Genomic DNA, 22,721 nt, shown 5'->3' on the forward strand with positions numbered 1-22,721 from the left:
TGTCGAAGCCAGGATTCAAACCCAGGTCACCTGACGTGGAGAGCTTGTGTTCTTAGCCACTACTGTATTTTCTACCCTCCACTATACCGGCCATCATCCAAATACAGGCCCAGGAGTCAGATGATCAGGGCTCGATTTCATCTGAGCCACTTATTAGATGTGTGACCTCGGGCAACTCCCTGAAATTTTTGGAGCCCCAATTTACTTATCAAGAAATTAAAGTAAATGCTAACAATGAGGGTCTATTGTACAAGGTTGTTACAACAATCCAATGAAATCATATTGCTCAATCTGAGCAATTCTATACAAACGATGCTTAAAATGATATGTTTCGGGGCACCTGGGTGGCTCAGTGGGTTAAGCCCCTGCCTTCGGCTCAGGTCATGATCCCAGGTCCTGGGTTCGAGCCCCGAATCGGGCTTTCTGCTCAGCAGGGAGCCTGCTTCCTCCTCTCTCTCTGCCTGCCTCTCTGCCTACTTGTGTCAAATAAATAAATAAAATCTTAAAAAAAAAAATGATATGTTTCCCTGATTTACAACTGTGCAATTAAGACATAATGACATGAAAAAAACCTGGCAGGTCCACATGACAACTGAGTTAAGGCACGGTCTCAGGGGGCTCTTTTAATCACCATCCTCTGACTTATCAGTAAGCTTTTACTTTCATGATCTAAAATGTATGAAACAGATGTTGGCTTTTATTATAATTACTGTTATTACCATTGGCTAGGACTGAAAATGGTTTCCTGAGTTCACACCTTATCAAAAAAATTGGAAGAGTTTCTATTCCAAACCATGTGCAGTGTTTCCTAAAGATAGTGTCTTAGAACAGGTCAAATGTAGTCTATGTCCACTCCTGAATGTCGCATGCCAGTAGAGTCTCCAGCGGGATGCTCAATACTTACATTCATGTTGTTCATAGGGTGGGTAACTCAGCCGAACGGAGATCAGGATCAGAAAGATAAACAGAGGCCAGGCCACTTCCAGCAACAGCTGACACTGAGGGGGAAATAAAACAGAGCACTGTGCATTTAAAAAATAACATGGATGCTTAACTCTACTCGCCTTTGGGAAACCCACAGTTGTTAATTAAACAACTGATGGCCTCTCCAGCCTTTGCCACCACTCTCCCAGCTTCAACAACACTGAATTGTTTGCAGTTCTCATTGCATTCCATACCTCTGTGTACTCCTTAAGAATGGGAAACCCCTCCTATCCTGCTTCCTCTGGCTCATTACCATTCTACAGAATACTCCAGCACCATTTCCTTTACTCAAATCTCAGGCTGAGTGAGAAACCCTTCTCCTGTAACAGTAACCCATGCATATTCCTCCCAGAGCCTTTTCCTCCAGCCTGAAATCATCTATCACTGGCTGCCTCAGGCAACAGGAGCACCCTGAAGGCAAGCACTGAGTCCGCTTTGTATTCCCAGGCCTCCAGCTGTGTCAGGTAAGGAAAGACCCTTAGTGGAAAGAAGGGGGTGGGGCAAACTGCTGTGCTCAACACACCACCTCTGTACCTTTAACTGCACACAAAGGTGCCCCCCCACACACACACACTGGGCTGAGAAGAGGGCACCAAAGGACAATGGAAATTGACACAGGGTTCCATATGGACCTTTGTGCCTCCGGGACTGCAAAGAGCTGAGAAAAGTGCAAAGTTCTTCTTCCCTGTCTAGCAAGGTCTCAGTACCATCTTCTCCAGTGGGTTAGAAGATCATTAAACTTACAGGTGAGCACCATCCACTCTAGTTGAAACAATGTGGTGTCTCTAAACCTAAACCCTGCCTCAGTGAGTTACCAAGGGATAAATAAGCCCAGGGACAGGATGGAAATCTTTAGATATAATTTAATTGAACCAGGGGTGTTCAGAAAACTAGCTACACTGCCTGAAGCTCTCACCTCTTCCATTCCCGTCATTTCTAGATCCTGAGGTTCTAATTAGGATGCACACCAAAGAGCCCAGAAGAGTCAGGGGGCCTTGTGGTTAAGAGTAATTATAACTGTGGCTGCAGAGCCACAAAGTCAATAGAACACTGGCCTGAAATCCTCCCTTTTTTTTTTTTCAAACAGAATTTTTTCCCTTGATCTTTAAGTCCATATATTTTTATTGTGGAAAACTTAAAATTAAAAAATTCTAGAAAAGTAGAAAAAACTATATACGAATCACCCTTAATCCTACTTTCCAAAGACAATCCCTAGTAAACTGAGCTAACAATGCCCTCTATTAATATTTTTGTATTTTTTTCTATGCATACATGAATACTTTTACCTACAAAACTGCACCATACAGTACATATAATTTCTCATTTTCCTTTTTCATTTAACATTATAATGGGGGTGTTTTCCATGACATAAAATATTTTCTTAAGAGATGAATTTTAACGGCCACTTTGATATTCCATACTGTGAATAGATCATAATTAAACTCTCTGCTCTTGCTGGTACTTCAGAGTGTGTTTGCTTTTTTGTTTATCATTTGTTATTGCATTTTGGTATTTTAAATAACCCATTTTTAATTTCCAAAGACCTTTGATATGATTACCCATTAAACTCTTTTTTAAATCTTCTTTTTGGAAGGAAATACAAAGATGATAATAGTAGATGTCATGGGGTGATAAAAACACAAGTGATTTTTTTTTAAAATACTTCCCTGTGTTTCCAGATCTTCCATAATAAGCATGTTATTACTTCTTGAATGGAACAAAAATCCACTGCTATCATATAACCATGAAGAATAATTTATACTATTTGATACCACACAGCAACATGGGGGGAGAGGAGATGGGGAGGTATAAATGGGTCCCTCTTTGGAAGAAAGCATGCTGTCAATGGGGTCTCCAAGACCAAAGACATGGCTGTTCTTCCTAATATTTCTATACATAATCCCAAAGAGGCAACACATACTGAAATCTCCAAGCTTTCAAATGACATTTGGTCTCTTCTACCAGCGAGTTGGAAGTCCCTCCTTGGAGTCTCCCAGGTACACCCGGACTTCACCAGCACTTGGCACAGCAGGGGCCCTATTTAAAAAGGACTTTCTCTCACACTGTCACTTTCTTCTCACTAAGCCTGCCACACAGAAAGTCTTAAAAAATGTTGAGAAAGAGAATGAACTGAAGTTTATAAAATAATAAAGATGGAAATATAAATCAGTTGAGCCCTCTGGGAAAGCAATTTGCCCATATGTAGTCAAAAGACATATTTATCCCCTTTGACCAAGTAATACGTATAGGAAGTCATCCTACAGAATTGAATTTAAAATATCAAAAAGCTATATACATGAAGTTATTCATCCACTGAAACACTATAATTGCAAAATATTGGAAACAACTTAGTTGCACAACACTGGGGAAATTATTAAATTACAGTACACCTACTGGACAATGTATTACACTGTCATTACATCTATGAAACACAGACACTATTAACCATGTAATATTAAGTGAAAAAACCAAAACACAAAATTGTATGTTACAAGCATACAGCTAAATAAAATCACTTACAAATATTAACAATTACGCCATTTTTACAAATGGGCTGTGAATAAAGTCAGAAAAGAATAATGAATTCAGAAAAAAACTAAAACAAAATTAAATGAAGAGTATGAATAAGTTATCAACCTTGGCACTCAGAAGCTAACATTTGTACATTTAGGATAAATAGTAGCTACCATTTATTTATTTAGAGTCCAATATGTAGTAGGCACATTACATATGGATTATTTCATTCAATTCTCCAAACAACCTTGTGATACAGGAGCCATTATTGTCACCATTTTATGTGTGGCAAGGCTAAAGCTCAAGGAGGGGTAAGTAATGGAGACAGAGGCAGAGTTAGGATTAACTGCTAGTTCTGCCGAACTCCAGAGGCCACACGGCATTGACAGAGCAGGTGACCCAGCTGGGAAATGACCGCATTCAGTGGCAAGGTCACAAAACATCAACTGGTTCCACAGAAGTAACATGAATTATAATATTTACAGTCAAGAGTGAGCACCTACTATATACCAGGTATTTTTAGATATCTCATCTCTAATATTTAATTCTCATAATGACTCTGAGATAGGATGAACTGTTACCATGAAGCTAAGATTTGGAGAGGTTATCACCCATAACCTTGTAAGAGAGTGCACTAGCAGTGGAACCCAGCTCTAGTGACCCCCATATGCTTTTGCATCCATTTTACAGATGGGGACACTGAAGTCCAGAGAGTTAATAAATAAGCATTCAAATGTTGGCAATAGGGTATGAATTTCTCAAATTAAAACTACTATAAAACTACCAGGAATGTCAGTGGCATTCTGCAATGGTAGATTTTGGGCCAAAAGATCCTTCTCTTACTAACTTCCTAAGTTAAAATACTTTCTTTACCTGTGAAACAGAAATTTTAATGCACATCTCTCAGAACTGCTTTGAAACTTAAGAAGATAATGGATATAAAAGCATTTCAAAACTATAAAACACAGTCTACATATCAAAAATCAGTATTATAACGATGAAGATTATTTGAAAACATGGGAATATACACACCAAATAACGTTAAATGAAAGAAGAAAACAGAACATAAAATGGTACATATACAAGTGATGATCACAACTATCTCCTTTGGCTTATTGTCACTCAAGTCCCTTCAGTGCCAAGGACCACACAATCCGACCCTCACAATCATGACCCATCCACCTCAGAGACTTTTTTTGCACATAAAATAAAATTCAACTGCCCTTCCCAGCTCCAACGCCAGGCATGATCTGGAACTGCCAGTCCCCAACTCATCCCTAGCCAGTCCTCATTCACCCCACCAGAGCCACTGGCTTTTCTGTTACTTGACTCAGGAGCACACATTGGGCCCCATGGCCTTCACACCTTCTATCTCTCTAGGAATATGGTGCTCCTCATCTCTGAGCTCCTGATCTTCCCCAGCTTTATCTTCAGAGCTCTCGGCTTACCTGTCATAATGTTCCATCCTAAATTAAGTCCCTACCCATAGCCTCGTGGTATCTAACACAGTGCCACAGTGTGTCTGATTTATTGTCTTCCTAACACCTGATACAGTTTATTATTTTATTTTTACATCGGGATCATGAGTCTCATATCTGCTTCCCTCACTGAACAGTAAGCTCTGTGAGGACAAGGATCGTGTCTGTCCACTTCATCACCACACACCCAGCACACTCCCCCACATGTAGTAGGTGCTCTGTAAATATGTATCCAAATGAAACAATAAATGGCTATGGGTTCTAACTTTCTTCATTCCACAGAATACAAAACTAAAACTCAAGAGAAGTGGGTTTCCCTCAGCCATTGAGGCACATGGTGGCCATGCTGGAAGTAGAACTGAATTAGAATTGAATAAAAATTAGAATTACTATCTGGATTTGAACCGTCACTACCAGCCCAGGAACAAGGACAAGGAAGAAATGCATCAGCTGGAACTGGAAGTGGGGAGGGAATGTAGAAATTTTTCATCTGCCCTGGAAAATTCTCTAATGGCTTTTAAATGAGGAGTTTTCATTTTTATTTATTTGATAGTTTATTCCTTGTCATTAACCAATGTCCAAATACTGATATTCCATGCAAAAATTAGAATTACCTATTTTCCCAGCCACACGGCTAATCAGATCTCACGGAGACAATAGCAAAGGCACAAGAGAGAGACCATATGGCCCCAGGCTCCCATCTGTTCCATGGGACCTTGGCCTTTGGCTCAGCCTGAAACTAGATGAGGATCCTGAAAACTCTGAAGCCCCTCGCCCTTCCTGTCCCAAGCCCTGTTTGTGCTGAAAGACTGCCACCCACACAAGTTAACCGTTACTTTGGACCCAAACTGAGCTTTGCCCCCGACTTTCGTAACTTAATGTATTCTTTGCCCAACAGAAACAACGGAAAGCTAACCCTGGTTGATGGTCCCCATGAAGGGGACAATTGGGGGCACAAGAGAGATCCCCAGGCTTCATCAGCAAACAAGGAGACAGAGAAAAAGGGCAAATGCTGGCTTTCCACAGGGTTATTCTGGGATGTACTGTTCAGCACCCAGCTTTCAAACATTCTTCCCGGCAGTAGGACACAAGGCCTCTACAACAGGGGAGCCTCCTTGAGACCTGCAAACTGATGGCCCATTGGACACACTCACCACTCGTTCAGCAAATATGTTTTCAGCATATCCTGGGTGCCAGGCTCTAGGCCCAAGTGTGTATACTCTAGGATCTGAGAAAATGGGAAATAAGCAATGGTCTTCCATACATTGTAGGCAAGATTTGTCATGGAACTTCTTCTCCTGTCTTAGTGGACAGAGTTGGTTCTGACTATGTGAGCTAACAAAGTGGCACCAAAACCCTTAACAGGTCCCATTGTCTCAAAAATAATCCAGAAATCCAAGCCAGGTGGGTTGGGAAGTAGCTTAAGATCCATGGGCATTAAACTTTCAGTGCAGACAAAGTCCAAAAAAAAAAAAAAAAAAGCCTATAGGGCCACCAAGAAACTGGTTCTGGTGCTCCTTCCATGACTAACCCACTCTGGACCCCTGCCCCTCTGCCTGGAATTCCAGGTTCCATCAACTGGACAAAGGGCAGATCAGATCTTTCCAGTTCTGACAATCTAAGCATCTGTAATCTGAAGTAAACCACCTTTTTTTCTGGTTCAGCAAAATATGTTTTCTTTAGATATCAGGAAGGGAAGGACAAGCTAGTAGGCTTGTGGTGTATCACCTAGAAAACCCCTTTTGAGTCAGGATGCTGTATCTTTACTTCCGCCAACAAAAACTTCCGTAAGATTACAAATCGCCTTTCCCTAAGCCTGCCTATCTCTCTAATCCTAACTCTTTTTAAACCCACAAGCGATACTAAGCTAGAAGAAGCAAGCTCCAGACTAGTCTGGATAGCCCAACCCCATCTCCTATTCCAGGCCCCTGTGCTCCTGAGTCCTTGCTTGATGTTGGGGAAATCCCTTCTCTGCTTTGCGTCTCAGTGTTCTTATCTGTAAAATGAGAGGTCTATGCCAGACTATCCTAGAGCCCTACTTTCATTGCTAAGATAATACTATTATTTCCATCTCTCAGTGGCTAATGGACACACTATGACTGAGACAGTTCCCCATCATGTGAGCTGCTGCCACCAGGATGAGAAGAGGCAGTAGTTAAGAAGTCAGGACAGGTGATGAACACACAGGACCTGGAAACACCAAGACCTGGGAACAGCTCTGAGAAACAGGAGCAGAGGCGAGGAAAAGGCCAGAAATGTCAAGATTTTGAGACTGAAAATAGAAAAAATAATGATACTACTGAAAAGCAATTTGACATAGTGATTTAGAGCACCAATGCTAAAGTCAGGTCATCTAGATTTGAACCCTGCATTTGACCAGTGGTGCAGACCTCAGACTAATTACTTAATCTCTCTCTGTACTTCAAGTACCCCAGTTACAACACAGGAAAAAACAGTATTTCATGGGGTTCTAAAGAATTCAACCAATTAATAACCCACTTAAGTGCTTAGCACATGGAAACTCGTTCTAAGTGTTTGCTTTTATTATATTATATAATAATGTTATATTTTATGATTACAATTATCACCAAGACAGATAGAATACATAGATTCTAGTTTCCACTCTCTAGTTGGTGACCTTAAGATTCAGATCCCTACCTATAACATTAAGGACTTGAGGGGACGCCTGGGTGGCTCAGTTGGTTGAGCAGCTGCCTTCGGCTCGGGTCATGATCCCGGCGTCCTGGGATCGAGTCCCGCATCGGGTTCCTTGCTCGTCGGGGAGCCTGCTTCTCCCTCTGCCTCTGCCTGCCATTCTGTCTGCCTGTGCTCGCTCTCTCTCCCTCTCTCTCTCTGACAAATAAAATTTAAAAAAAAAAAAAAATTAAGGACTTAAAAAAAAAAAACAACATTGTTTCTCAAACTAGAATATATACTCCTGAGGGATTAAATATGAGGCCTCTGTGAGGATTTTAAACATTTTGTGTCTTCATTCCAATGGTCATCTAAACAAATTCAAATAAACATAACTGAATTTTCTGAATGCCGACTTTATAACTACTTCTGACACAAGATTTCAAAGCCCAAGTTTGTATTTGTGTCTGTGATTGTGTTGGCACCAATATAAGTGTAGCAGACTAATGAGAAAGGAACAGATGTAGACACAATTTATAAATGATGAGATTGGACCAAATGAAAGCCAAATGACATCAAATGAAGGTCACTAGAAAAGTGGTTGAAGAATGGAATCATTAGCACATAGTAATATAGACTGTCCAGGCAGCTGTCTTACTATATTAACAATGTGAATTTGGATTGTATTGGTTTTGCAATTTTGCTTGCATTTCCTTTGTAAGTATGCATGGGTTGTATGGTTGTGTAATGACCTATAAGTACAGATGTTTCACATGTGTACACATTTAAGTAACATTACAATAAAAAAGAAATCTCATGAACACAAGGAGACCTTGTTCTTTAAAGACCTTCTGTTCTTTAAAGAAGGTCCAAGCATTATGCTAGTTTGAGAAACACTAAGTTCTCTCAAAGGTCTCTTATGGTTCTTTGAGTCTAAGAAAGATGATCATTTTGGTTATCATTTTGGTTATAGACGTGTTAAGCCTACTTAAGATAGCTCAGTGGGGACACAGGCTTAGAACTCAGAAAAAAAGGCAAGGCGGGAAACAGATTTAGAAGCCAACTACAGGGGCAGCTCAGTCGGTTGGGTGTCTGCCTCTTGATTACGGCTCAAGTCATGCTCTCAGGGTCATAAGAGAGAGACACCCATGTTGGGCTCGGCGCTCAGCAAGGGGTTCTGCTTAAGATTCTCTCTCCCTCTCCCTCTGCCCCCAGCCCCTGCGTGCAATCTCTCTCTCTCTAAAATAAATAAATGTAACTTTAAAGAAAAGGGAAAAAAGAGGCCAACTACAAGTCAGTACAGCTAAACCCAGGACACTAAATGGAGTGTCCAAGAGTATCTGGAGCTAGACAAGCCAAGAGCTAATGTCTGGGCTTCAGGGAGTTCACCATGCCTCACAGCCTTCCCCTTCCTCTGTGTAAAAATACCATTCGCCCAAGCATTAAAGATAATCTTCTCAGGATTACGCAAAGAATTCTGTGTCCCATCCAGGAAATGAATGGCTTAGAACCTCCACAGAAATCAAACAAATCTCAGTTTTATATTCCTCCCGGCTTGCAGTCAGAGCTGAGAGAGTCCACACAGACACGAAGAGAACCAGTCTCTACAGGAGCTGGGCCCTTAACTCACTTAACTCACTTCATTCCCACCTCCCAGAAACAGATGGGCCCTTGGGTGCTCTTGCAGAGCCAGCGGACCCCCAGGGCTGCAATAAAGGGAAAGAGTGGGATGCTCAGAGGCAACTCTATGACAGATTCCAGAGGTCAGAACCCATGCCTGGGCACTAGCGCACACTAAAGCTAACGTTTCTGCCTGGCTCCTAATCTTCCCTCTCTGATAAGCAATAGGGCTACTTCAGGACCACATGGACCTGTGCCCACCAGGGCCAGAGTCATCCGGTCCCTTTGAGAAAACCGAGAGGATTCCCTCTCCTCCTTCCTCCCACCCCTAACTCGAAACCATGAAGAAAAGCAAGGGAGAACACTGCTCCCCCACCACTACCACCCCAACCCACCACCCCGCACCGGAGAATCCCAAGCTTACTGTTTGTCTTCTTCTGAAAGTGAGGTTCTTCCACAGCAGCAACCTCAGCTGAGGCCAGTAAGCCATGTTACCGCTGCTAGCACCCCAGCAGACGCGTGTGGCTCAGGAGCCCGTGGAGGCAGTGGCAGCAACTCACGGCAGGGCCGCTGTGGCTGGTCATTAACTGAAAGATAAAGCAGGAGGGGAGAGCGCTATCAGCCGCTGCTCCAAAGCCGGACGCCAGTGAGGGCTGCTGCTCCAGCCCCCTCACCTTAGACCTCAAGACCCGGATGGGCATCCTCATTGCTCTCAGGACGTCCCGAGTGCCCAGCTTCTGGCTTCGGGGTTTTCCTGTAAACGCGGATTCTGGAGGCTTTCCAGCAGCCGCCTGGAAGCTAGTCATTATAATTCTAATCATTTTAGCTCCATGGCTGTGATCGTCTGGGATTGGAAAATGCCCTTATGAAAACAAACTCAAGTGTTGAGTCAAAACACTGAGGTTGGAAATGGCATATGGGAATCCCAGAGACCCACCACCCCTAAGAAAATGCCTCCCTTCTCATAAAATGTTAGCCGCAGTTAGAAATTCTGCCTCAAATCTGGAGTAATTTCTGCTATTCCTTGAAAATCTGCTGTGGGGTACATTTTCATCTGGCCACACAGTTGTGTCCTTCAAATGATAAATGGCACCATCGAGAAAGCAATTTCCCAATCTGGAAAGTCACAGTGCATGTGAGAAGACCCTGAGGAAACACCGGGAAAGTGTCATTGACACCTGGTTCCCAGATGATGGGGACAATCCCGGTGCTGTGTGTCTGTGGAAAGAAAACAATACCCCGTGGAGAAACAAGTCAGCGAACGCAGGCGGAGAGCATCACCTGTGAGAGCAGCAAGCTCCCACTGTCCAGGCATATGCACACTCTGGCTCTGCTCCACCTGCGCCTGCGCACGGCCGGGCTGCTCTGCCCGCGCCTGCGCACCGGCCCGGCTCCTCCGCGTCAGGGGCCACAGGTACCACGGACGGGACTGCTTCCCCATGGTGGGGGAAGGGATGGTTCTCATAAACGGGGGATACAACATTCTGTGTTTCCCGGCTGCCCCTCCACAACTGTATTTATTAAATGCTGGAATTTATACTAAGCACCTGTACTAAAATTAAAGTTGGGGAAGGGGCAGAAAGTAAAAAAAGTGGAAGAAGAAGGGAGGGACACACAGATCAAAGCTAGGCTCTGCGGGCTCTCGGTAGTGACGAACTCTTGGCAGAAACCAGCTTTACTTCTAAATAGCTCAGTTTATCATTGTGGCCCCGAGTGGAGGGAAGGTGGGAGTGGGAGATTAGGCACGAGGAACAAATAGCAAAAAGAACGAATGCAGTGACCACCTATGGATACAAAACCAAGTATTGGACTAAAAATCTGTGAGTCCAAATGAGATCTCCACGCAAAGATCAGCCTCCAGCAGGATTTTACTCTTTAGTCCCCTACCCCTTGAGGACTTGCCTTTAAAACCTCTAGAGAAGGAAAGAGCTTGGAGGGAGTTTTCAGTGTCAAAGAAGGAGGAGTGACCCTACTATTACATTATGTATTTTATTTTTTTTTCCAAGATTTTATTTATTTATATATTTGTCAGAGAGAGAGAGAGAGCACACACAACCTGGCAGAGTGGCAGGCAGAGGCAGAGAGAGAAGCAGGCTCCTTGCAAGCAAGGAGCCAGATGCAGGACTTGATCCCAAGACCCTGGGATCATGACCTGAGCCGAAGGCAGCAGCTTAACCAACTGAGCCACCCAGGTGTCCCTGTATTTTAATTCATTCGTTGACAATCGGACAAATTGGGAATTCCTCCAAAATATTCAAGCTTTAGGACCTCTTTTTTCTCTTTATCATTTGCTCAGCAAATCTTTAGGACATGGACCCTCCCCCCAAATTTCTCACTCCAGAAAGAAGAGTTAAATTCATCCGTTCTGTTGGCAATTTGATTGTTTAAAGATGTCAACTGACCTCCCAGGCACTGAGAGCTAGAATGGGACTGTGAGACATGTTTGTAATCCCAAATTGTTTTGTAAGTGGCCTAGCATAGGGCCTGCATCCCAGAAACACTGAAATAAATAATTAGCTAGGTTTTTCTCATGCAAAAGCTGCCCTCCAGAAATCACTTAGTTGATTTAGAAGCTACAGGAATCTTTTCAGATCCCCAAGGTAACAGTGAGGAGGTTGAAATGCAAGTTTGTAATTTCAAAAAGACAATTAACCTAGCAGAAAGAGCCCCAATAGGGAGTAACCCCAGCTTCCCAACTATGTGCCCTTGGCCAAGCCTTTATACTCTATGGGCATTAATTTCCCCATCAAAATAATGCAGATGACAATAACTACTTTGCATGAGTGTTCAAAGACTAAATAAGATAATATAAATAAGTTCCTGACACAGTATATGGCACACTGTAAATGCCAAAGAAATGAGTTCCCTTCTCCCCACTTTTCTCTGTTCTATCAGTACCTTCTAACAGAGAAATGGTTATGTCCTGTCCAAACATTCATTTCTATTCCATTATTTCTAGCAAACCCATCATGGGTTTCAGGAAAGGTAGTAGGGGCCAGGTAGGAAAGACAAAATCTGAATAGCCTAGTGTTAGAGACCCCCATGGTCAAACCCGAGCACAGACACCCCCCCCCCAAATCTGAGGGGGAAATCTCAGGGGAAAATAAGACACACCTCGATAGAGTGTTCATGAGTTGAGAAAGGCCAGGAAGAAGTTTTTTGGAGACTCTTTTCCTTTAAGTAGAGTTTCTGAATCTCCAGACAAGGGTTCTGGGCCCAGGGACCCTCCAAGAGACATAGAGAGAAGGTTGTCGGGAAGAAGTAGCGCTAAGCAGCACTGGAGCTCTGCTCTGGCTTCGCTGGGTACACACAGACAGGCTTCTCTTCCCAAATGCCCCTCACAACTTGGCATGGCCCTGGCCTTCTGCATAATTCCCTCCTCCCACTTCAGAACACAGCGATCAGAGCAACTCTATCCACAAAGGAGGGTTTGGCAATGCCCAAAACCCTCTGCTCAGGTAACTGAAGCCAAAGGGACATTTCTACATTAGTTTTCCAAGGAAGTGAACAAACAAACCAAAACCAAGAAGAATGCAGTACTATGTACTAGATTTCTCAATGTTTCAAAGTTAGTCCCACTCTTGCTTCTGCCCTTATGCACATTTCCAGTTACTGGCTGGAAAGGGTCCTACTTCACAATCACCGCCAGTCAATAGGCCACTCTCATCCCACTCCTGGGTGGCCACAACAACCACGTCACTGGTGTCCCTGCCTCCAGTCTTGTCCCCTCCCATCCATTTATCACAGAGCAGCTGCAGTTGTTGGATGAATTGTGTATCCACATATGCTATGCCCCTCCCTCTCAGAACCCTTTGTCAGCTCCCCACCGCCCTGAGGATGAGGTCCACTCTGTATGGTGGTTTAGCCAGTCTCCCTGATGACTCCTACTCCTCTCACACTGCTCCCCACCTCCCAAACCCTCCCCAGAAGAAACTACTTACAAGCTCTGAATGGGTCAAACTCTCTCCTACCCTCGGTGTGTTCTCTGTCCCAGAAACCCTTTCTCCCAGTACTGTCAGCCTGGCTAACTTTTCCTCAATCTTAGGTCTCCATTTAGCTGCCCCTTGCCTGGATCCTGCCTTGATGACCTCCCCGGCACCGACACCTGGGTAAGGAGTCCCTCCGGGGTGCTTTCAGGGATGCCTCTGTTTTCCCCGGAAGCATTTCTCTCACATTCTGAGTCTGCAGGGACCATTTCTGTTTCCTTCATCACTGTGTTCCTAGTACCTGGCATGTGGCAAGCAGTCAGGGAATGTTTGCTTACTTAATTAACTAAGAGATGGATAGGAGAAATAGGGTTTCAGGATGTAAGGGTGGTGGCATTCCTGGGCCTGCGGTAACTGATTTCTCAACCTTGATTAACCGATTCCAGCAAATTGTCCCCAGAGAGGGAACTCTAGGTTCAGCAGGCTTCTACCACAAGGTCTGCAGCCACAAAGGACTGCTGAGCTTTCCCAGGTGATTCCTGGGGCATTCGGGAAAGTGTAATTAAATCACAGTCTACTTCCCACAAACACCAGGTTTAGCTAAGGCCCGAGCAAGCCATCCCAAGGCCAGCAGAGCCAGGAAATCTGCCTTCTGCCAATCTCCATGCTCACGTCCTAGGTGCTGCTCTTTCTCTCCAGCTCTTGTCATCAGTCACTCAGGTGGACCATCCTTTGCCAAATATAACATAGTTTCCACACCCTCACCTTCTTTTGTACAGTATGGACCTTTTTCAAATCTTTTGCTTGTTTTTAAGTAGGCTCCATGCCCAGTGTGGAGCCCAGTACGGAGCTTGAACTCATGACCCAGAGATCAAGACCTGAGCTGAGATCAAGAGTTGGACACTTAACTGACTGAGCCACCCAGGTACCCCCAGGACTTTTCAAATCTTTAACCAGTTTTTTGGAGAAATTTTCACTTCAAATCCCCTTGTATTATAAAATTATTAGTAACTAGAGAATACAACAGGCTGCTAAAACTTAACCTTCTCAATGAATAAGCAAAGGTGCTCAACATCATTAGTTACAGAGAAATGCAAATTAAGACCACAATGAAACACTACTACACATCTGCTGGAAGTATTAAGATTTTTTTAAAAAAATTTTTAAAGATTTTATTTATTTATTTGACAGAGAGAGATCACAAATAGGCAGAGAGGCAGGCAGAGAGAGAAAGGAGGAAGCAGGCTCTCCGCGGAGCAGAGAGCCCGATGCAGGGCTCTATCCCAGCACCCTGGGATCATGACCTGAGCCGAAGGCAGAGGCCTTAACCCACTGAGCCACCCAGGCACCCCAAGATTTTTAAAATTTTAAAGTGCTAGCAAGTCATGTGAAGCAACTGGAACTCTCACGTGCTGCTTATGGGAATGTAAGATGGAACAGATACTTTGTAAAACAGTTTGGTGATTTGCTGTAAAGTTACACACAGACTTATGATACAGCCCAGCCACCTCATGCTAGGTATTTACCCAAAAGATAGAGGAGGGTCTATGTTCAAGCAAAGACTTGTGTGTGAATGTTTATATAAGTCTTATATGGACTTATATAGCCAAAACTGAAAATAACCCAAACATCTATCAACTAAGGGGTAGATTAAAATGGAATACTACTCAGCAATAAACAAAGAACAAACTACTGATAGGTACAACAGCATAGATGAATCTCAAAAGCCTTACGCTAAGGGAAATGTGCAAGACACAAGAGACCACCTACTAGAGGACTCCTTCTACAAGACATTCTGAAAAGGTAAAACAATGAGGACAGAAATCAGATCAGCGGTAATGGGTGAAGGTAAAAACAGGTTGCAAAAGGAGTATTGACCAATGGAAATATTCTAGATCATGACTGTGGCAGTTGTTAGGAAACTATAGAGACATCAAAATTCATCAAACTGTACACATTAAAAGGGTAAATTTAACTGTATGTAAATTCTACATCAATAACCTGACTCCCTCCCCCCAAAAATCACTTGCCTTCCATTTTAATAGTTAATCTATTCCACACCTCCAATCATGCCTTCGTGGACCTGGGACTGTATAGTGTAAAGTCTGATTATTGTGTGATTCACTAGCAAGGTGAACAGTGGATAAAATATTCATTCAACATATTCACTCAACAAACAAGGAAGCCTTCACTCTGCAAGGGTCCCATTAGCACAATAAATATTATTGAGTGCCTATTATGTGCCAGGTTCTGTTCTAGACACTGGAGATTCTGCAGTGAACAAAAGAGGCAAAGGGTCTTGTTCTTGTGGAACTTCTACTCTAGGTGGAATATAGACAAATCACAGTGGGTTGTTAAGGCAGTGGGCGGTAGGAGTAATGAAGAAAAATACAGCAGAGTCAGGGGAAGGTATGGAGGGAGGGGTAACTCCTTTCTGAGGAAGTGCCTTTAGGACAGTGAAATGACACTGGGCTGTGCTACTAGCAAAAGGGTCACCAAATGACAGCTGAATTCTTTCAACTTTTCCCTAAACCAATACCAGGAATGTCAGACAGACTTAGTGACGCTGCCAAAAGAAAGGAAAAAAAAAAAAAACCACCTAATTATAGGTTTACAGGAAGCTTGGTGTGAAGAGGAAAAGAGATGACCCCAGTCAGCACCTACCCCACTGCTCTCCCACCCACCCCCTTCCTCACCAAAACGTGTGGCTCTTTTGAATATCACGTGTAGATTTCAAAGAGAGATGAAAAATATAACGAAGAAACGAGGGGAGAGAAAGAAGAAGTCCTGCTCGAAGACAAGGTAGGAGGGTTTTTTCCTCACTTGGCAAAGCCAAAAGAAAAACAGGAACTACTTCCCGTGACTGCCTTCTACCCTTCCCAGGCATTAAATCTGTCTACGGAAATTTAACAGGGGAGAAAAAATGCACGTTTGCACTGCTGCCAGGATCTCCCCCTAATCTCTGCAGTAACCAAAGGGTTGGTTGGCCATTTTCCTTCCGCAAGAACGCTGGGAGCACGAGAAGCCAGGACTCACAACTATAGACCTGAGCTTCCATCTAAGGCCGGGCGGGGGGACGACCATGACGATAACCCCTCAGCCAGGACACATGCCAGAGGAGGACCATCCTCAAGCAGGGACCACACCATCACCACTTCTCACTGGGGCAGAGAAGCTGGCCCCTCTAGGCAGAAGAGAACAAGCCTTCCCAAAGCCCTCCTCCAGCCGGTTGTCTCCTCAGATAGAAAAAGTTCCATGTGGTTTTGGAGACCTGTTCCCACCACACCCCTGCCCCAGCTTTAGAGAGAAGCTGAAGCCTCCTAAAAAGCAAGTGACTTGCCCGGACTCAACCCCTAGAGTTAGAGCTACCCCCACACTTCTCAAGAAGTAACTTTTTTCCAACAACTGTTCTATGCTCTTTCCCATTATCATATTTCTCCTATGGTTCTGTTCATTCTCCCAAACACATTTTTCTTACAAGTTCTACCCAAATAGTTCCTACACCCAGAACATGCAGTCAGCAACTAATTTTCATTTTTCCCAAACAATGGTCTTACAACTGTCAGTTCTTTAAATTTTCAATAAACAAACAAAGTGTATGTTCTGCTTCATTGACAAATATCTACATAGTTACTAGGAGTGAGACAGAAGTTGAAATTTGTGACAACAGCTTAGCATCTTAGCATTCCTCCTGATGAAACCTCTTATATCAACTAACAGCCCGCCAGTAACCTACAAAGCAGCAGGTAGATTTCAGGCAGAATTGAACCATATTACATATGAATTGAAAATGAGTTGGCACTAAACCTTAATGATTGTCTATTCATGAGATGTTGATACAAGAGCAAGAACCCCCGATGTAGATGCCCCCTGATCTCCAGAGAGATGTGGAGAGTCCTGCAAAATTAGGATAGGAAACCCGTAAAGGCAGCAGAGCATGCTTGCTTTGGAAAAGGTCTGTTCTTTAATTGCATCTCTGAGCACATGGCTCTGGATCAGTAACCACATTCAGGGAAAAGGCTAATGAGATTACTGACAAGTCAGAAAACCGGGCTGCAATTGGTTCACTGCACCCATGACTCAAGACAGGACAGGGCTGCTGCTGTGGGAAGAAGGCATTTGGACTGTGACTTCTCCCTGGCTGACCCAGGTTTTAGTCAGCCTAAAGTTCATTTGACTGCCTCAGTTTAACTCCTCTGGGCTCCAGATGCCACCAAGCTCTCTACCTGTACTTAAAGCCATCTTGGCTAATCCCCTCAATTCCACCCCTTGCACTTCGTAACCATCCTGTAGACCCATAAACTTGGTGAAACTGGCCTTAATTGTCACTAGAGCCTACAGAAAGATCACTTGTGGGTACTCAACCACTCCTAACCATTTAAACATTTAACCATTCCTACTTAAACTGTAACATTTTAATACTCAAATTTGAGGAGAAAAAAGATGTAAGAAATCCTCCAAGATAAAAAGTCAAGGATAAAAGGAAGCCATTCTATCATTCTAGAAGATTTTGATCATTCTAGAAGAGGCTCTGATGCTATCACAATACCCATTTTTAAAATATAGATTCAATGAATTCTAGCAATTCTAACAATCTGTGATTCCGGGGACCTTTTTAAAAATATCAAATGCATCATACTTGATTATTACTACCAATTAGTTTATAGAGGAATATATATATTCAATTTCCTGGACAAAAGTATCTGCTAATAGCTAATTTCAAAATGAAGGCTATGAAATGAATACATAAATGAATACATAAAAACTGAAAGAGATCCACGAATATTATCAAATCCATAACTAGCCCTGGAGAAGAATCATTCCTCCTGTAGTTCACAATTTCATTTTAAAGGAGACTCACAAGGTTTAAATCTATTTCTATCACATCACCGATATTTGGACAACCAAAGATCCTAGTTATCACTCTCAACATGGCGGTTGCTACTTAGCTCAAACAGTCTCAAGACTTCTAAAACTGTCAAGAGCCACGGGTTCCAAAAGCAAATCCATCCTGTACCCAAGTTCTTGTTTCACTGTTGTAGAATTATGGAGAAATTCTAACAAAATGTTAGAGATAGCCCTTCTCCCCCTGCTGATTTCCATTAAACAAACACGGGGCAACCTTCAAAGGAAGACTTCAACAAACAATACAACTATTTGCTTTCTCTCTGGTGGGGGGGTGGTTACGCAGGATGTAGGAGAAAGAACCTTTCCTGTTGAAAAGAAATCAACCTGTCAACATTATAGATCATAGAAAAACATTTTTTTAAAAGATTTTATTTATTTATTTGACAGACAGAGATCACTAGTAGGCAGAGAGAGAGGGAGGAAGCAGGCTCCCAGGCGAGCAGAGAGCCCAATGTGAAGCTCGATCCCAGGACCCCGAGATCATGACCTGAGCCGAAGGCAGAGGCTTTAACCCACTGAGACACCCAGGCGCCTGAAAAACATTTTTTTTAACCACCCTCATAATGTCAAAATAAGAAGGACGTGCAAGGGAAGGAACTATTGAAGTCACAACCCCCTGCGCTGGAGAAACACAAGCAAGCAAGTCTCCAAGAGCAATCAATCCTTTATTTGCAGAAAATCTTGACTATCATGTTCCCTCCCTTTCATTGCTGCAGGAGGGTGTTCCAAGAGAATATTAGGATAAAAGGCTTCGCGACTGTATCAGCAAAAACCACTTTGTTTGGCTTACATCTCTGAAGGGTCAACATCTTCAGATGTCCAAACTTCTCCTAGCCTGAAGGGTTTATTTTTATAAAAAGTGCTCAAAGGACTTGGGGACAGAAAAACCCAAATCCCTTCACTGGCTTCCCCTTCCTTTGGGCCTATGCTACTTTACAGGAAACTCCCCCCAACCATCCTTAACTCTTTTATTTTCTTGAATTACCTGGCCTAGCAGAAAGAAGGGAGGTTTTGGAGTCAGAGAAAACTGGGTTGGAATCCTGACTCTGCTAAGCACTAGCACTGGGACTCTAGGGACTCTGAACCCCTGGATCCTCTTCATAAAATAGAACTAATAATGTATACAAAACATTAAGTCAGTTCCTGGAACAAAGTAAGTGTCCAGTAAATGGTAGCTATTAGAATGATTAGTGCTGCTGACTTCACAGGGTGAAGCATTCATCAAGGGTAGGGCACAAAGTGGGCCATTTATTAAAGGAATCTCTCTTCTCTCTTCTTTGTTCACAGAAGGTACTATTTCCCTCAAAGGCCTTTACAAAATGAACTGGAGCTCTCTCCAGTGCCCAGCTCAGTGGAAGATGTGACGGGGTGACCCTGAAATCCTGGTGCCACTTCTGGCATTGTTTTACCACAAAACCCCCCTCTCAGGGACCCCCACCGCTTACTTATACAATTCTCTCCACACTCTTGGCAATTGGCTCCTATTCTTCATGCAAGCACGCTGCTGCCTTCCTCCAAGTCCTCAGGGCCTGGCTCCATTTCCCTCTCCACCCCACTTTCTGCAGCCTCTATGTCAACTACCTACTTGCTATCTGGATCTTATATTTCCTCCATCTTCTCAGCTCTCCCTACAGTCTTCTCCAGGGTACTGACCTATCGGGTGATCCCTGCTAAAACTGTAAGCCACGTGCACTCAGCAAGCTGGTCTGTCTCACCATCTTATTCTCTGCCATACGGACCCCAGTGCCCCAATGACTCCACGCTCCATAAACATTTGAGGAAAGAGGGCTTCTGAAGTCCGACCTCAGGAATGGGAGAGAAGAATTAAAACAGGTTCCAGAAACAAATCAGAAATTGCATCGAAAGTAAAGGTTCAGTTAGTTCAAAAGCATGACAAAATTTCCAGCTGTGCTCCAAGAAACTCGGGTTCAAGCTAGAGCACCTTTAATTTGGTTGTTCTCAAAGCTGCTCTAATTTGCTGGGAAACACATTTATTTTCACTGCGTTCATGTGAGCAAAGAAGAATCTATAATTTGCCAGACATAGGCTCTAGAACCCCCATAAGCATGCCAGCTCCAAGAACCCCTCCTCTGGGGGCTCAAGCCTAAATAGAAGACTGCTAGCACTGCTCAGGACTCTTGAACTCTACACCCATAGGCTCAAGTCAAAATCTCGCTCAGTGAAGCATAGCAGCACCTGGGTATAACCTTTGCACCTCGATACTTTATTCCCTTTACTTTTGCCAAAACGAGTTACCTAATCTCCAGGCTCTTGTCCAGTTCTAGCTCACTCAGTGTGACCAAACCCAGCAATCTTGTCCAGAACACCTTTCACCAGCCAGCTCTTACGGCTGAGAAGGCTTGCGTCCTGTGTCTGCGACGCTTGCTTCTGCAGCCCAGCAAGGACCAGGTAACTAGGCATGTGGGAATTTACTCCTGGTTCTTGACCAGACACACAGGAGTGCAGGTAAGCCCTGCCCTCCCAACTTGACCACTGAAGTCCTTCTCTAAAGTAACCCAAACAAACCATGTTGCTGGCTGCTTTGCTAAGAAGAAAGAGGAGTAAGATCACAAGTTTAAATCCGCATACTTGTGATTCTGAAAAACAAAAACTGAAGGACCTTAGCCTTTTTTTTTTTTTTTAAAGTACTGGCCACACGAACTCTATTATTTGAGGTTTGGGAGGTTCTTCTCAGAGGAAACAGAGTTGCCTTATTCCAATATTATGGTTCTGAGTATTCCTTCTAGAAAGCAGGGTCACTGAGATTTTCACAAGTCAAACATTTTATGTGTCATATTAAAAAGTGCTCAAGGAGAAGACAACATGAAACTTGGGTAGAACTCTTGCTAGCCTGCTTTTTTCAACAGTGGTTTTATAGCAGCATTTAAATACCTACACAACCAGGCAGCCATGTGCTAAGTGTCTACTTCAGGAGAGCACCAGCATCCCCAAACGGAGCTCAGCATAAAGAACAGAGTGCCTTTTGGTCCCTGAATCCCACGGGGGCACCAGCACTCCCCTTAATGGAGCCCACTGTCAGACAATCCTCCGTTTGCTCAGTGGAGGAGCAGAAAGCCACGCTGTGATCATGTGAAATGTGACCGGGATTGAAAACTGGAAAATGGCACTAATTCCACTAAATTTGCAAATCCTGCAAAAGGACTAACAACTGAATAAACATAACTTGACCAAAGGCTTTCTTTCTCTTGAACTCCAGGTCCGTAATCATTAAACACACACACACACACACACACACACACAGCACTCTGCCTTGAATCACAATTAATCTTAACCAGCCAAAATTAGCACAGGGTTTTGTACTTTTGCATAAAGGAAACAGATCCCAGCAAAGACTGAACCTTCAGCACTGCTGTGGGGATTTCCTTCCGATTCAAACTTATAACCAAGGAGCATTTTTACTGCAGAGAGATAACGAAAAAAAAAAAAAAAAGTTGAAAAACCTCTTAAGATTCAAACTGGATCAACAGACAACAAGTAAATGAGGCGAGTCCAATTTTCAAGGATTCAGTGTCCATTGTAAGCTGAAAAGGACAGACTTTTAGAGACACAATTTCTTTTTTCTCTCCTGAAAGGACACTATAAATATCACCCAAAATGTTGGTACATCAGTAAGAACCCTGGATTAAAGACATATGGGGCCAAGTTTTTAATTTCCAGTTAATGACCGCCGGGGTGTAAATCTAGGCGAGTCCCTCTCCTGCTCTGAGCCACAGAACAGAAAACAAGTCTTGATGATGAAGAGGCTGGAGGAGAAGATCTTCTGAATCTAAAAAAACACTGCCTGGAGCTTGGGGATCAGACTCGAGTTTGAATCCCAGGCATTGCCATTAGCGAACTACGTGAACTGAACAAGTTACTAACCCATTCTCTGTATCAGGTACACCATCTGAAAATGGTGGCAACCTCCACATTCCCCCAAATGTGAGAAGAGGCCACACAAGATGGATTTAAGAGCTACTCAAATTCCAGGCGAGCCTCGGTGGCTCAGTTGGTTAAGTTTCTGCCGTCAGCCCAGGTCAGAACCTGGGGTCCAAGAATCGAGCCCCCCTGCTCGGTGGGAAGCCTGCTTCTCCCTCTGCTCTTCCCCCCACTCATGCTCTCTCTCTCTCTAATAAATAAATAAAATCTTTAAAGAAAGAAAAGAGCTACTCAAATTCCACTTAGAGGATTTTAGATGGACAGGCACAGTATTAAACTCGGACTCACACATGAGAAAAATTCTATCTTTTCAGCACTTTTTTGGCCTTTACAAAAATTTTTATTACATTAAGGAGAAAGTCTGTGTTTGGCCTTTTCTTCAGCACCTCTTTAACGCAAGCCAATTCCGCTTTTTACCAAAGTTTCGAAAGCAAGTTTATTTTATAGACAAGACTATTGAGAAAATTAAGTTGTTTTCACTCTATTTTGTGACTAACCTTTTATTTGAGGCAACTGTGATCAGTTCTCAATTTAGAGGACACACGTAAGGTTGACTTTTAAAAATCCATTAATGATTACAAAAACGTGGGTCAACTGAAATAACTTGAATGGCTGATGTGCCACCTACCAAAGATACGGTGACAATGACAGGAGGTGACCTGGCAGAAGGCCTAGTCCTCGGCCGTGCTCGTATCTACCCACGGACGGTGGGGGGAAT

General features: G+C 43.4%; 1 protein-coding gene across 4 annotated transcripts in view; it reads right to left on the reverse strand.

The window, feature by feature from the left end:
* The window catches only part of ABCA1 (ATP binding cassette subfamily A member 1), a 128,537-nt gene that overhangs the window by 98,020 nt on the left and 7,796 nt on the right, over window positions 1–22,721 (reverse strand). For 3 of the 4 annotated variants that reach the window (XM_047701041.1, XM_047701039.1, XM_047701042.1), the window contains exons 2-3: window positions 9,655–9,817; window positions 905–998 (exon numbers count right to left, since the gene is read on the reverse strand). In XM_047701041.1, the coding sequence (XP_047556997.1) occupies window positions 905–998; window positions 9,655–9,720 (160 nt within the window). In that variant the 5' untranslated portion in view covers window positions 9,721–9,817. Of the gene's footprint in view, window positions 1–904; window positions 999–9,654; window positions 9,818–12,344; window positions 12,519–22,721 lie in introns of those variants that run through there. The other variant, XM_047701040.1, reaches the window with a different exon arrangement.

Source organism: Lutra lutra, chromosome 13, assembly GCF_902655055.1.
Source record: "Lutra lutra chromosome 13, mLutLut1.2, whole genome shotgun sequence".
NCBI classification, from domain to species: Eukaryota; Metazoa; Chordata; class Mammalia; order Carnivora; family Mustelidae; genus Lutra; species Lutra lutra.